This window comes from Notothenia rossii (genome assembly GCF_949606895.1).
Source record: "Notothenia rossii genome assembly, chromosome: 10".
NCBI lineage: Eukaryota > Metazoa > Chordata > Actinopteri > Perciformes > Nototheniidae > Notothenia > Notothenia rossii.
In genome coordinates, this window is record NC_136908.1 from 63577766 (window position 1) to 63592547 (window position 14782).

General features: G+C 43.4%; 1 protein-coding gene and 1 long non-coding RNA gene across 2 annotated transcripts; one reads left to right on the plus strand and one right to left on the minus strand.

Moving 5' to 3' along the window:
* Window positions 1-520: 520 nt before the first annotated feature.
* On the minus strand, window positions 521-2104 carry LOC307021143. The gene is made up of 3 exons (XR_013803082.1): window positions 1890-2104; window positions 1478-1658; window positions 521-977 (listed from the first exon to the last, which is right to left on the minus strand). It is a non-coding gene; the product is annotated as an uncharacterized lncRNA (long non-coding RNA).
* A 1196-nt stretch (window positions 2105-3300) lies between these two features.
* On the plus strand, window positions 3301-4373 carry LOC307021119 (uncharacterized protein). Its single transcript, XM_079652947.1, has one exon. It carries the CDS (start codon window positions 3703-3705, stop codon window positions 4363-4365), a length of 663 nt encoding a protein of 220 aa, XP_079509073.1. The 5' UTR covers window positions 3301-3702; the 3' UTR covers window positions 4366-4373.
* The last annotated feature ends 10409 nt before the right edge of the window (window positions 4374-14782 follow it).

Sequence of the window (14782 nt, forward strand, 5' to 3'; positions counted from 1 at the left end):
CCATCGAGAACATGTTTCATGCGGCACTGGAGCTAGATTTGGCTTCTGCCCGCTCTGTATTAATGTCATGTGGATTTTCCTGTCAGGTTAAAAGGTTATCATCATGTAGGCGTTGATAAAAGCTCATTCTAATGTTGTGTGTATGAAGGTACCAAATAAAGTTTTGCATTGCCTATCGTGCTATTTGTGTTTATTCTTTGAATCACACAGCGATAAGAAACAATAACAATGTGCATACATAACTGCCAGTTGCAGCCCTAGCATTAGTATTGGTTATAGTAACAGCTACAACATTAAAATACTTCTAGGCAGATTGAGGAGGAGAATGGGAGAATGAGCAGAGGGGCAGAAACATCCATCTGAATAATAATAATTTTATTTGTATAGCACCTTTCATACAGGGGATTGCAGTTCAAAGTGATTTACATCAGTAAGAAATAAGATATCAAATCAGTGTAAAACAAGCAGCAAGAGCAAAGCATAAAGTGGGATAAAATAATGCAGATATATTATATATATATATATATATATATATATATAGTAATCCCAACTGGCCACCTTGTTTATGGTTTGATTCAGTTTTAGTAGAATATAAAATACATGAATGAATGATGAAATGAGCACTTAAAGTGCAGACATACTATAATTATATTGAGGTACTTCAGACTAATCCTGCAACTTTATAGTTCTGCTCCACAACAGTTTGAGAAAGAAGAAACCATCACGTATGAAAGGCTACATGTGAATAGAGGGGCAGAAATTAAACTAATTTGGTATCATCATCCTGCGCTTCGCCGGAGGCCTTCGAGTGCTGAGTGGGCTTGGCCTCTCCGAGCGGTGCCGGTGTGGTGCAGATGGTGGATTCTGCCAGGGGAGTGCAGGGCTCAGAATCAAAGTGGAAGGGCTCCTCAGTGGTGCTGGTCCAGGTTTCCCTGCTGGTGCCACCGGGGGGGGGATTCTGCAGCCACCGGACGTTCCTTAAAAAATGTTAAATAAATTCACAGTTAGTTGGATTTAATGCCATGGCTTCTTAAAACAGTTTATAAGCATTCATAACAAAACAATACCCTGAAACGTGTGTGCCATTAGTTTGGGGTGTGGTCAAGTGTGAGAGGTACATTGTAGACACATTGTGATGCTCTATTCAGATGCTAAAGACATACTTCTAGAAGATTCAGAACACTACAAAATATAATCAAGACATATTTTATCATGTATTATTATAGGTTAAGATAACAGCGTTATTGATCCCATGGTGAATTTCATAAGCTACCCAGCAGCATGTCATTTAAATGAGCTCCTCCTTTACCAGCTGCAACATTAAGGTGAGCACATCAATCATTATAATACAATAATATATATATTATTCTGTTATTGTTATATTTAACACTGGAACCACCAAATGAATGAAAATAATGTTTTTGTAAATGAAAGAAGCAAGACACACTTATTTGTACTCAACAAATAAAATAGTTACCGTGATGGTGAGGTTCGAAGTAGCTACTCTCCTTCCTTCTTGTGTAGGGCTCTAAAAGCTGCAGCTCAGGATCCACGGCTGTCTGCCCGTCCTTTGTGCTCCACAACTACCTGAAGGGGCAAGTCTCCTGTACCGGTGTACTGGGTTCGCAGAGAATCCCACTTGTTCCTCAGCTCTTTCTCTGAAGCACACAAATAAACGATGTAAGCATTGTGGCTAGTTAGCATGTCCAATTCATATCTATATGCAGTGCCAAACTGCACAGCTAGCAACAGCTAGCAACAAGATAACAACAACACACAAGGTTGAAATAACAAATGACATTTCACGTTAGCGTCACTGTACGCTGGCAAACAATAAAAAGCCAACAGTATCTGCTAAAGAGCTCAATTGATGAAAAAGATAATCTTACCCGAGAAACCAAGTTGCGTTTCAATCTCTCGCCAGAGTCCGGTTTTCACTACTCGGTTCGAGTACCTTTTCTCTGTGATGTCGTACAGAGCTGGCTCTCCTGGATCAAGGTGATGAGCAGGTCTTCGTTTCCGTCATTCCAGATCGCCATGATGAGATGAAAATGAAAAGCAGTCTGTGTGTGCCGTATTCAGTCGTTTGTTTACGTCCCTCACTTCCGTTTCGCTTCTCATGCACTGATTCGCTAGCTGAACAGCCAATCAGAGTTATTGCTTGGTCCGACTGCCTGACCCGGCAGTCCAAATAAGGCGTGTCACGGCCGACGGTGCGGGACATACCAAATTGAGTTTGGGCGACAGGACACGCTTCGTCTTCCGACTAACGAAAACGGCCAAAATCGGCCTGGTGTGTCAGGGCCTTAAGAGGGGCTATGGCAGAGGAGAAGGCACCTAGCTGCACTGAGAAGCTGCGGTCTGTCAGGTAGGACCTGAACCATGCAAGGGCAGAGCCTGTGATGCCAGCGGACTGTTCAAGCCGTGACAACAGGATGCTATGGTCCACAGTTTCAAAGGCAGCTGTCAGGTCCAACAGCACCAAGACAGCTGGGCTACCTGAGTCGGCGGCTAGGAGCAGATCATATAAGCAGGGTGACTAAGACAGGCTCCTTTCACCTAAGAAATATGACCTAAGTACGCTCATTTTTAAACCAACCAGAGGCTGAAAAGCTCATACATGCATTCATAGCAAGTAAGTTGGACTAATGTAATGCACTCTTCACTGGTCTTTCAAAAAACAAAAGAAACAAAAAAACAAAAACAAAAAGCCAGAGAAAGAGAGCACATTCCTCCTGTTTTATCTGAACTTTAATTTCCTTTAATCTTAGGAAATTCTTTGAGATTCTAATAATCCATTAGGGATAACATTGAGATTTAACAGTCTAGTGTTAATGAATAATATCATTTCATAGCTAATTCCAAGCCTTTGTGCTGGTGTATGGTTCTAACTCCTTCACTTAAGCTTCTGTTTCTCTGATTTTCTACAATTAATAAAGTGATAATACTTGTCTGATGTTCACAGTCAGTGGGAGTTCTGCTACCAAGAGTTTGTGTCTGTTTGAGAGCCTTTGTGACCTTACAGGTTTTGATCTATCTGTCTAACACATTTCAGAATGTAAAAATATATGATAATACTCCTACTATATAAATATAGTTGTATTGTGATATACATGAGAAAAGCTCTGCTAAATGAAGGTCTCTCAATGTTGAGTAACAAAGACTGTATTTAGAACACAGCTAGGGCCTGTCCTGATGGGAGTGTGTTTGCAGACAGCAGAATTACCTCCGTTTAACAAAAAGGTGTTGACACATTTCAATTGTTTTCACATTGAGTCTTTAATCCAACATTTCATTTCACTATATTACAAGTTTTAGGGGGATTATAATGTATTTTAAATCCTTTAAGAGAGAGATTACAGAGAAAAGTCGCAGATCTGTACCACTCACGGCAGCAGTTTTAGGAGGTTTAATGCCTTCCCAATGAAAACACAACAATATTTAAAGCTTTATTTGGCTTCTACATGAAGATTAAGTCATCCGCTATCAAATCGATTAACCTTTGAAATTCAACTCGTTCTCTAAATGTGTATTCTTTACAGTTTTAGCTGAAGAGAAAGCACAAAGTAGCACTGTTTTTCTGCAGCTCCTGTGTGAGCCACTGAGTTGAGTCTCTACGGTTCTCATGGTGTGTTTAAGTTCCTCTCTTCGCTGGGATTTCTCTCTCCGTCTCATCAGACCGAGAATCCTCCTGACAGCATCATGGCAACAGAAGAAGCTCCCACTGAAGTCGCCGTCGCCGCCGCCGCCGCCCCGGCAAAGGCAGCGACCAAGGCACCAGCCAAGTCCCCGAAGAAGAAGGCAGCCAAGCCGGCCAAGAAGGTTGGTCCCGGAGCCGGAGAGCTCATCTTGAAGGCTGTCACCGCCTCAAAGGACCGTAAAGGGATCTCTTACATCGCTGTGAAGAAGGCGCTGGCCGCTCAGGGCTACGAACACACCGCTCACATTAAACGCGCCGTGAAGAGGTTACTCGAGAATGGAGCGCTGGTGCAGGTCAAGGGAGTCGGAGCCAGCGGCTCCTTCAAGGCCGCCGAGAAGCCAAAGAAGGTAGCGAAGAAGCCCGCAGCTAAAGCCAAGAAGCCGGCAGCAGCAGCAGCGAAGAAACCCGCTGCTAAGAAGCCAGCAGCCAAGAAGGCAGTAACACCCAAGAAGGTAGCGAAGAAGCCTGCTACTGCTGCAAAGAAAACCCCCGTGAAGAAGATCACTAAGAGCCCGAAGAAGAAGGTGGTGGCAAAGAAGGCAGCACCAAAGAAGGCAGCGACCCCCAAGAAGACAGTAATCCCCAAGAAAGCTGTGAAGAAGGTGGTTAAACCAGCTGCCAAAGCAGCGAAGAAGGCACCAGCCAGGACATCATCGAGGAAGTAAACGGTTCATCTACTTCATCTCCAAAAGGCTCTTTTAAGAGCCACCCACATACACCAAAAGAGCACTTCTCCTTTATAATATTTAATTTAGCATAAATACAACTTGAACAAAACATACATGCTTTGTGTACATAACCACATGACACACTATTTATATATCTGCTTCCATGTTATATTCTAATATTCCATGTTGTGCTTTCATACCACATGGAATTTACCTCAATATTCCAATATTATCTGAAGTACATTGTTCTCGTACCTGACCTGGATAACATTTACATTAGTTTGCTTTATTTAACAATACAATCTACATATAGGTATGTGCAGGGGTGAAAGTGGTTTGAATTTCTTGCAGGTACTATAATGCTACCCCGACCTTCATTGGTTCATATTGTTCTCCTCCCGCCCCCAGCTTCATGCATCCCTGAACACAAACTTCACATTTGTAATGCCTTTATGGGGTAGAAATTAGAAACACTTGACAATATGTATAGTCAATTATTTATTTTCAATTGTGCATACAACTTGTGTCAAAACTTAACAGACCATTAGCAAGGCATGTTGAGGGAGGTAAACTACACACTTTTCCACATTTTCCACAGAGGGCTGAAGTAGCTCTCCTCTTCTGTGTACCGGCGAGCCATGCAGCTTGTTGAGTGGGCTGCTCTTCTTCCTTTGCCCAGCCAGGTCTTCACATAAGGCAGTGGATCCCACTGTCTGCATGGTGGTCCCACAGAGCTGATGAAGAGGAGATTTGCTGCATTTTTTGCTGTAAGTTTGCTCCTATACTCAGTTATGATGTTGTTCATTGTGCTGAACCCCCGTTCACAGTCAGCATTGCTTGGAGACAGTGTGTCCACTGCCATGAGCAACTTCTTCATTTTGTTGGGAATGTTTCTTCCTCCACTGGCCTTGTATTCTGTGAATCCAAGATGGCCCTCTTGTTGGTTCACATGTAGGACATCACACAAAGCCCTCACCTCATTATCTCAAAATCGAGGATTGTCATGGTCCCAGTTGTCAGGGTTGAGGACTGCCATTTGAATGATAAGGCTGTTATAAGCCTCTTTTCGGTTGGCTGCAACACTGGCCTGTGCTCTGTTTGCTGTGGTTGTGAAGAGTCTTTCTTTCATATTGTCTGCCACTGCTCGGATGAACTGAGCAGAGTCAATGATGGGAGACCTGCCAACTCTTCACTCCTCTCCCTTGAATTCCATCACTTCCTCTGCCTGACTGGCATCAACTGCATGTTGTCCTGGGTAGCGATTGAAACTTTCTATGCGTTTGACATACGTCGTCATGATGTCATGGGCCTTTGGGAGTGTGGTCTTCCTGTTCTGAAGAATTTCAGACAAGTTCTTAAGTTCAGTCAGAACATCTGCCATCAGTGCAAGACTTTTCAGGAAGTTGATGTAGCACAACTTAGAAAGCAGACCTTTGAATTTGGCCCTCTCTCTGCTGTCCCTTGTATCATCCTCTGATGCCTCACGGAAATGTTGTGCCAAGGCTGGATAAGACTGCCAAACTGCAGAGACTGCCCTCCATGAAGAAGCTACCCAGCGAACACTGAACACTTTTCCAATCCTCCTGAGGGCGATGTCCAGGTTGTGAGCACATTCACTCAGCTGCCGCATGTTTTTTGGTTACTGGCTATATAATGAATATAGGCTGTCCATGAATGCTTGGAAGTCCTTTGTTCCCCCTGTCACATCCAGTGCCTGGTCAACAGCAAGCTCCAGTCTGTGATTAAGGCAGTGCCATAGTATGATCCCTGGGAAGTCATCCTGGAGCAACTTCCCAACACCTGACTTCACTCCCAGCATGACACTGGCCCCATCACTGCAAAATCCAATGAGGATTTCTCTCAGCAACTCAACAGTGAAGCCATTTTTAAGCAAGCAACCCATAATCTGTTCCTTGATATGAGCAGCAGACATACTATCCAGCTCAACCAGGTCCAATGGAAAGGCAATGGGCTCCATGTCTCCATCAACACTAGCCTTCAGGAACACAATTATTGTTGATTTGTGCCCAACACTGGTTAACTCATCAGCCAATACTGTGATTTTGCTCTTGGTCTCTATTATCTTTTTTAGAAGTTCCTTTTTCATCTGTGATGACACATGCTCAATTATGTAAACACTGACAGTTTTGCTATGCAAAACACGCCCTAAATCAGCAGAATTTGCATGCTGCAGGTCAATCAGACTCTCAAAGTCTGTGAAAGGCTTGTTGTTCTTGGCCACATAATAGGCTGTCTTCAATACCTTGGCAGTAGACTCCAACACAGACTCCTGACTACTCACGTTCATTCTCAGAAGAATATCTTTATTTGCTGTCTGAAGAATCTTGACTGCTTCATTATGTGCTGCAGAGTTCTTGTGCTCACGGATTTTTTTGCGCAGTGATGAAAGCTGGACATCCCTTGATTGACCAGCTGGGATTATCTTTCCATCAGCCCACTGAATAGCAATATTAACACCACGGGATGCCATGACACCCAGATCCTTCACATCATGGCATGGGGTACAGCCTAGCCTTCCATTGTGAGCATACATCCATTCATTTTTCTGTTTGAACTGTTCATATTGTTCTTCTTTCCATATAGAAGGGTATGCAGTAGGGCTAGCATCACCTGTGGTGGCTTCTGAGGGACCTGCTGCCACTTCTTCTGGCTGAGTCTCCTCTTCCTCCCTCTGGGCCTCAACTGTTATAAATTAGAATAAAGATGTATAACTAAATTCAGCAGACAGTCAAAAATGTACAAGTCTCTGTCTTTCTTTGAATTTTCAGAATATTGGTTACATAAATTAAAATACTAATAAAATAAAATGTATGCCACAATGTGCAGATTAAAATAGAAGATATCAAAGCAAAATATTTAATGTTAAAATAGTATGCTGTGTACATGTTGTGTTCTGAGTAAAATAGCCATTGACTATATAGAGCAGGGGTGCCCAACCTTTTTTGAACCAAGACGGCGGCGATCGTTGCCGGGGGGGGGGGTTATTAACTATAGTTATTTGACCACAATATTTGAACACAATTACAGTTTATTTTATTTTCAACTATATTCTTCTTCTTCTTCTTCATATTACTACTACTATTATTATTATTATTATTATTGTTATTGTATATGTAATATTTTTCACTCCCTTCTCTTTTTCAAGTGAGGGTGCTTAACATTCAACTGGGACCCTTATGCACCCCCGTAGAACCGGGCCTGGAGGTGGCCAAACTACGGCCCGCGGGCCACATGCGCCCCGTTGATGTGTTTAATGTGGCCCGTCCAATATTGGTATAAATGAGCCAGGGTTCCCGCGCTGATCTTAAAAAGCCTTAAAGTCTAAAATACAACGATCCAATTTTTATTTATGTTATCCCCCACTGTCCACACGCCGCGCGTGCCGCGAAAAGTCCCTTCCTCCCTGGTCGTCGCAGCTGCGCGTGGACGTCACCCCGCGCGCGGGAGAATGAGATTAAAACAACCCTCCGCCCGACATGAATCAAGACGGAACCAAACAATGCCCCCCGGCTGTCACATTGATACATCATTGTGGCCCCTGAACCAAAAAGTTTGGCCACCCCTGTTGTAGGACATTAACGATAAAACAGAATATTGTTGTTCTACTTTTAGACATCTCGAGATCGACTGGGGATCGACTGGTTGGGCACCCCATATAGAGATATACAGTTTGCTAGTTAGCTAACTTATTATATTCATCATGGCCATGTTCATGTCCATTCTCTGGGCTAAATAAGCATCATCACCTGTGTCATCTGTGGGCGTTGTTTTTCAAATTTTAAGCACATTCTGAGTTTCTTCATCTCTCTCCTTTCTCTTAAACATCTGAAGAGTCGTCGTTTGCATTTTTGCTTTAATTACCACGTAGCCTAATTTTCTAGCTGTCATTCAGTCACTCCATTCTTTTCTCCTCCCGCTATTCTGATCAAGTGGGAAAAAGCTCATATGTGACCCGCTCTATCGAAATCAGTCGGAAGTCGCAACGGCTCATTTCAAAATAAACGTGGATTTGCGTAAAAAAATAGTTTTTCGGGGTTCGGGTGTTTTGTTTGATTTTAAATAAACAAAGTCTTGGCTTTCAGAATATGAAACTTGTTTCGGCAAATTCAGATGATAAATACAACTTAGAAGCTTGTAACGGCATAATTACAAGCGGAGAACGGAGTAACTTGAGGTCACAGCAGGCATAACAGCAGCCGGTGTTTCTCGTTAGTGTTTTCCCCGGGACACAAACACAATACGCACAAACGCAAAAATACACATACACACACACACACGTATACAAACACACACACACTCGCGAGCTTCCCCCAGACCAGTAATCCAAACCAAAATATCTGCCCTTCGTAGTATAAATTCCACGGGTGGAGCTATCAATTCTTCCCGGTCCTCCGGACCGCCTGGAAATCTCTTACCGGTACTAAGGACCGGGTAGGACCGGCACACTTTCAACACTGGGTATGTGTACATACAAACGGTTTCTGCACTTATTTTCAGTTGATTTGGACAAAAGAATAAGTTATATGTTAGCTAATAAAAAGTATATTATAATTATTATAGACATTTCCATAGAAATTGGTTATAATGCACAAACAATTTGAAATCGACCATAGTGTTTCCACACCCGACTACTAGTTTTAAGTAATACTGAATATTCCTCACAACCAGTGAAACTACTAAATATGGTCATTTTAAATGATATATACCAGGTTAGTAAATAGTTACATGAAAGTCCGGCCAGTAGAAAAGCAGGACCAATATCAATGTGTTATTTTAGGGTTTCATTTATTAATTGAATAAATAATAAATGAAACTTGACCTTATTAATCTAAGTGTATTTTGGGTACATTTTATATTCAAATGAAGTCAACGAATAACGGATAACAGAAATGTATTCAAGCAGAAAATAGTAGAGCTATAAACAGTATTTAAAGAATATAATTCATACATGAATAATGATGTTTTGTATATTTTATTAAAGGAGTTTTTTATTCCTAAATATTTAGTTTGTATTGAATGTAAATACAATTATTATAAGTATTGTTATGACTACTATTCTGCCACTGAGATGAGACATCTCAACAGTGTGACCTTTCTTTTAAAGTTTCCCAATGAGTAAAGCTTTAGAATAACTGAACCATGAAGATTTAATCATATTTTCATGTAATCAATATTGCATTTATTCAAGTGTAACGATTGAAAAGCCTAAGGAGGCTGGTAAACACTGCAAACAGACATTTTTGTAAAGAGGGGTTTCTATTCCTGAATATTATTTTTCAACTTAACGAAGTTATAGCCTCAGAAAGGCTCAACAACATCAACGTATACATGTATTAACTACATTATTACATGTAGCTGGAAGTCAGCTGCCTTCCACCTGAGCCACGGCCCACATGCTGATTCTACCTGAAAACACTGGCATTCACTCTTAATTCACTTTGTCTGTCTTTTCTCGGCCAATCAACACTTCCTGCATTTCATTTTCTCCCTCGTCGTCTCCCATCTGTCTGTGGATGGCTACAATGGGGATGTGTCATTTGGTGCAAAACTTAAGCAGGGTTTGAAACCAAAATAAGGTATGTGTTGAGCCCAAAACAACGAACGCCCAACTAAAGTTCCTGCAGTGATTTTGTACCTTTATGCACACAACGAGTACACAGCTATGGAGGAAAGAACGTGACACGAGTAAACAAATAAATGAAATGCAGAAATACAGGGAAAAAAACAGGAATAAATAAAAACAGGAATATAAATGCACAAATACAATTTGAGAATAATACAGAACACACATTATTATATATCTTTAATGTATTTCTGCATTTATTTTCACTTACATTTCTGTGACTGGGCCGGGCCCGGCGCCACGTGGGGGCAAAAGGGGGCATTGCCCCCTCAGTTGTATTCTTTGCCCCTTCACCTTGAGCATCATTCATCCATCAAAAAGTACAATAAACGTAACAATTAATAAATAACTTTAAATAATTATTTTCCCCAATACACGTTACTATGCTTTGATCAGATATGTGGGCAGGCAGTCAAGCAACGTGTACAAAAGCCTCAAGTCTAAGTGAGCTTGTAGTCTTAATGTTAGCCTGTGTGCTGAGCTGTAAACACAGTCGGATGGGTGACCAAAACGTCCCCGTTTTCCGGTCAGAGTCCCCGTTTTCGGTGGCCGGTACCCGGTTGAAACTCCCGAAAATGTTCCCGTTTTTGAACGTGCGTTAAAAAAAAATAGAGCAAGGTGAAATCAAATGTTATATGTCAGTAAAAACAGAGTAACAGTGTTGTGCCTGTTTGTAGCGTTAGTTTATTTCTTCTTTTACTACTTCTTCTTCTTCTTCTTTTTTCTTTAATGGTGAATCGCTTCCACTTGGAGCATATATCGCCACCTACTGTTGATTTATTAAATGTTCATATTAAATCCTTGTCCTCAGACCAGTGCTTTTGAGGAATTTGAAGATCAGCTTGTTTAATTCATTTCTTGATTTACTTTTGCATATTGACTTGAAATCCAGTGACCCAATTTGATCCTGCTGTTAATGCTCTGTTCTCTTCTACTACTCCCCCAAGTGCTTCCCGTTCCTACTTCCCTTTGTATCTGGTATAAATGTCTTCCTTTAGTGTTACTGTCCTATATTTTTTGCCATTGTTGCTTGATAACAACTTTTGTAACAGATTTGACTTACTGATGGGTACCTTAATATCAATCTGGTTTGCTTTCAAACCACATTTTGCCAGTTGACTACCTCATTCCCTCTAATACCCACATGCGCTGGAACCCACACAAATTGAAAAACAATTCCCAGATGAACTAACCTAAACATGATGTGTAAAATGTCATGTAAAATATCCTGACGACATTCTGAAGAGAAGTTGTTTATACTTGTGCTGTAAACTCATGTTTGTGCTGGGTGTATGAGGGTTCAATTAATGGGGTTCAGTTTATGTGTGTGATACTGTAAATCTGGGTGGAGCTTCACAGGGTTTATTGATGTGTAGAGGGGATACATAAATGAACGTCATTGAGATTGAGGAATCAGGAGAGGCCACTAGTAAGTGTGATTATTATATTGAATTTGATTTAAGTTGTATGGGATATGTGTGATCCTAATTGTTGTATTGTTGTTGTCCTTTTTTCTTCTAAGGTTAACAACCTATTTGGATTTGATTAAATTATCAAACCTAGGAGTTGTTTCCGTCCATCTTGATTCCACCCATACTGTCGGGAGATAGACAGTACAGTTGTTAACTAACTGCATCGGGAGGAATAAAGGTTTCAACCGATGGCGAGAGACAGCTAGGAAGATAGACTACAGCAACGGTCGGCGGGAAGTGAATGCCCGAGGCTAGCAAAGCTATCAAGGACCGTCGAAGCTAGCGGAGCGGAGCTAACGAAGCTAGCGAAGCTAACGGAGCTAGCGAAGCTAGCGGAGCTAACGAAGCTAGCGGAGCTCGCGAAGCACCGAGGGACGCCGGTCCGCAAGTAGAGCTGACGATCGGACGACTAGGAAACCCCGTGGTCGCAACGGTCGGCGGAAAGTGAAGGCCCGAGGCTAGCAAAGCTAGCGGAGCTAACGTGGTCGGAACACGTGAGTGACAAGGCTATTTTCGGCGCTATCTAGCCAAAGAAGCTAGCGGTAGCATAGCAAAGACGAAGCAGTAGCTAGACAGCAGACTGAAGGTTGCCAGGAAACAAAGCTAACCAGCAAGAAGACAATAACTAGCTAGCTAGCACACTGAAGGGTGCTAGCATACGAAACCAAGCTAGCTATCCAAGTCAAAGACACCAAGCTATTGGCTAGAAAACGAAGCCAACCAGCTAGGTATCCAGCTAGCTAGCCAGGATAAGACAGATTGAGCTAAACTCAGCCTTAAATTCAGAGAGATGATTAAGTGGGAGGAAACAGTGAAGCATCTGAAAGACCTGCGGACGAGGGCGAAGGTGGCTCTAGGTCGTAAGGTGAACTCAGTAACAAAGATGGTGAACACTATGTCAGAGGAGGAGTTGATGAAAGAATATGGTGAAGTCCACAAGGCCGCCACCAAAGTCACAGAGGCCAACAGTGAATACCTGATGAAATTAATTCTGAACGCTGATAGCGACGAGGACCAAGTATCAGAAGAGCTGAGGGCAGACGTGGAAAAGACGGATGGAGAAACCAGCCAAAGGCTTGAAGAGATCAGTGAAGTGATTAAAGCAAACCTTTGGTCTAGGCATGGAGAAAGGAAAGTGATGTTTGCTGTCGGGGAAGCTGAAAAGGTCTATGAGGAGGCAGAAGCGACACAAATTGACCTAGTAAGCTATGAGAGTTACGAAAAGCAGCTAAATAATTTAGAAATACTCATTAAGGAATTAAAAGAAGTGCACAGCACCTGGAGGGGATGGGCTCCTGAGACTGCTAAAACAGATGTGGAAGAGATAGTGCGGCAGCTGGAGACAAGAAAAAATGCACTCAAGCGTCAAAAGGAAGCTGAGTTTAACAAAGCACGCGGTGCAGCAGAGTTGGCACGCACCGCAGCAGAGGATGAGCGCGCCCAGTTCGCCCTGGTTCAGCTAAGACAAGACCAGGCCCAACGCTCTAAATTGGCCGAGGCTCAGATTGCAGCAGAAGAAGCACGGTTTGAACTCATGAAAGCGCAGCACAAAGCAGTGGAAGAGGCGCACACTACTGGCGTGGCAGGCACGGAACCCAGAGACAACCCGATGGGAGCGATATCAAAGATACGACTCAAGCCGGTAAGCCTTCCCAAGTTCAGTGGCAGTATGAGGGAGTTTCACCGCTGGAAAAAGGACTGGGAATCTTTGCAGAAGCAGGGAGAACCGTCCGGGTCGCCTGAAGTCAAGAAGTTCCAGCTTCTAGACAGCATGGAAGAGAAGGTAAAAAAGGATGTCACATTGGCCAGCTACAGTACAGTCGAAGACATGTTCAGGGTTCTGGAGAACCGTTACGGGAACAGGTCCACGATTGCACTGCAGATCGTCGCAGAACTGGAGAAGATACCAGCTGTGAAAGGAGACCAGCCGAGGAAGGTGATAGACCTCATCCAAGCTGTGGAAAAGGCTTTGGCAGACCTCACAGACCTCGGGAACCCTGGAGCCATCAACCACCCGCTGATGATTAGGTCTATAGAAAGCAAGCTGCCCGACCAGGTGAAGCGAGAGTGGGTCATCTTCAAGGCTAAGCCCGAAAACGGTGTCACCCCAGTCAACCATTTCAATGCGCTTCTGAAGTTCCTGAAGGAGCAAGAAGAAATTCTAGAGAGCTTGGAACAACTGAAAATAACAGAGACATCTGAAAAAATGGAAAAGCCGCAAAACAGGTTCGAGAGGAAGTATGCCTACACAAAAGCCACCAGAAGGGACACTCCAGAAGGGGAGTGCGTCGTGTGTGGAGAGAAGAAACACAATAACAAATTATTCTTCTGCAAGAAGTTCAAGGGGTTTGGCTTGGCTGAGAGAAAGACTGCTGTGAAGAAGGTAGGAGCATGCCGCGTTTGTCTTGGATGTCACGACGTGGTAGAAGAGTGCACAGACAGGTTCCTCTGCAACAGGGAAGACTGCCAAGAGGGGACCTCCTCGGACCACCACTACCTCCTCTGTCCAAAATGGGAACAGCTACCAAAGGGGAAACTTGGAAAAGGCAGTGAGAGGGTAAGGGAGCTAACAGAAGAACAAAAGCTAGCCTTGTCCAAATGTTCCCCAGAGGCGGCGGCGGAGATCATGAAAGCTTTCAGTAACAGCAACAAGACTTCAGTGACAAGGAGCGCTAGGAAGGATGAAGGTGGACTTCTGGAAGAAAATAGACTGACCGAGCACCCTGTCATCATGATGCTGTTGGAAGTCACTGCCAACGCGGGGCAAAAGATCGGAGCTCTGATTGACCTCGCATCAGACACCAACTACATCACTCATGCAGCGGCTGACAGGCTCGGTCTGAGCAGAGAAGAAGTCACTCTGATTGTGCATGGAGTTGGAGGAATGACCGTGACAGTCAAGACGAAGAGGTACCTCCTGCGAGTAAGAGTCAAGACCCCCAAAGGTACTGTGAGGGCTCACAAGCTGGTTTGTTATGGCCTGGAGGAGATCGCTAAAGTGCATCGGAGCGTCAGACCTGAACAGCTAAAGAGGTTCTTTCCGGAGGTTGCAACGGAGGAACTGAAGAGACCAGACCATGTCGAGCTTCTCATCAGTCACAGAGAGGGGAGACTCGCTCCACAAAGACTGAGGATAGTTGGAGACCTCGTCTTATGGGAGGGCCCACTGGGTAAAACCGTGGGCGGAGCACATCCCAGTCTGTTCGAGGATGTAAAAGTGGCAATGCACCAGTCTGACACGCACTTCGCTCGCTCGATGAGGACAGCTGCAGTGGGGTACAGAGAAGTAGTTGAGAGT

Bases quoted from the DNA above. Each gene is read 5' to 3' on its own strand.
- LOC307021119 (XM_079652947.1), top strand. From the start codon at position 3,703: ATGGCAACAGAAGAAGCTCCCACTGAAGTCGCCGTCGCCGCCGCCGCC.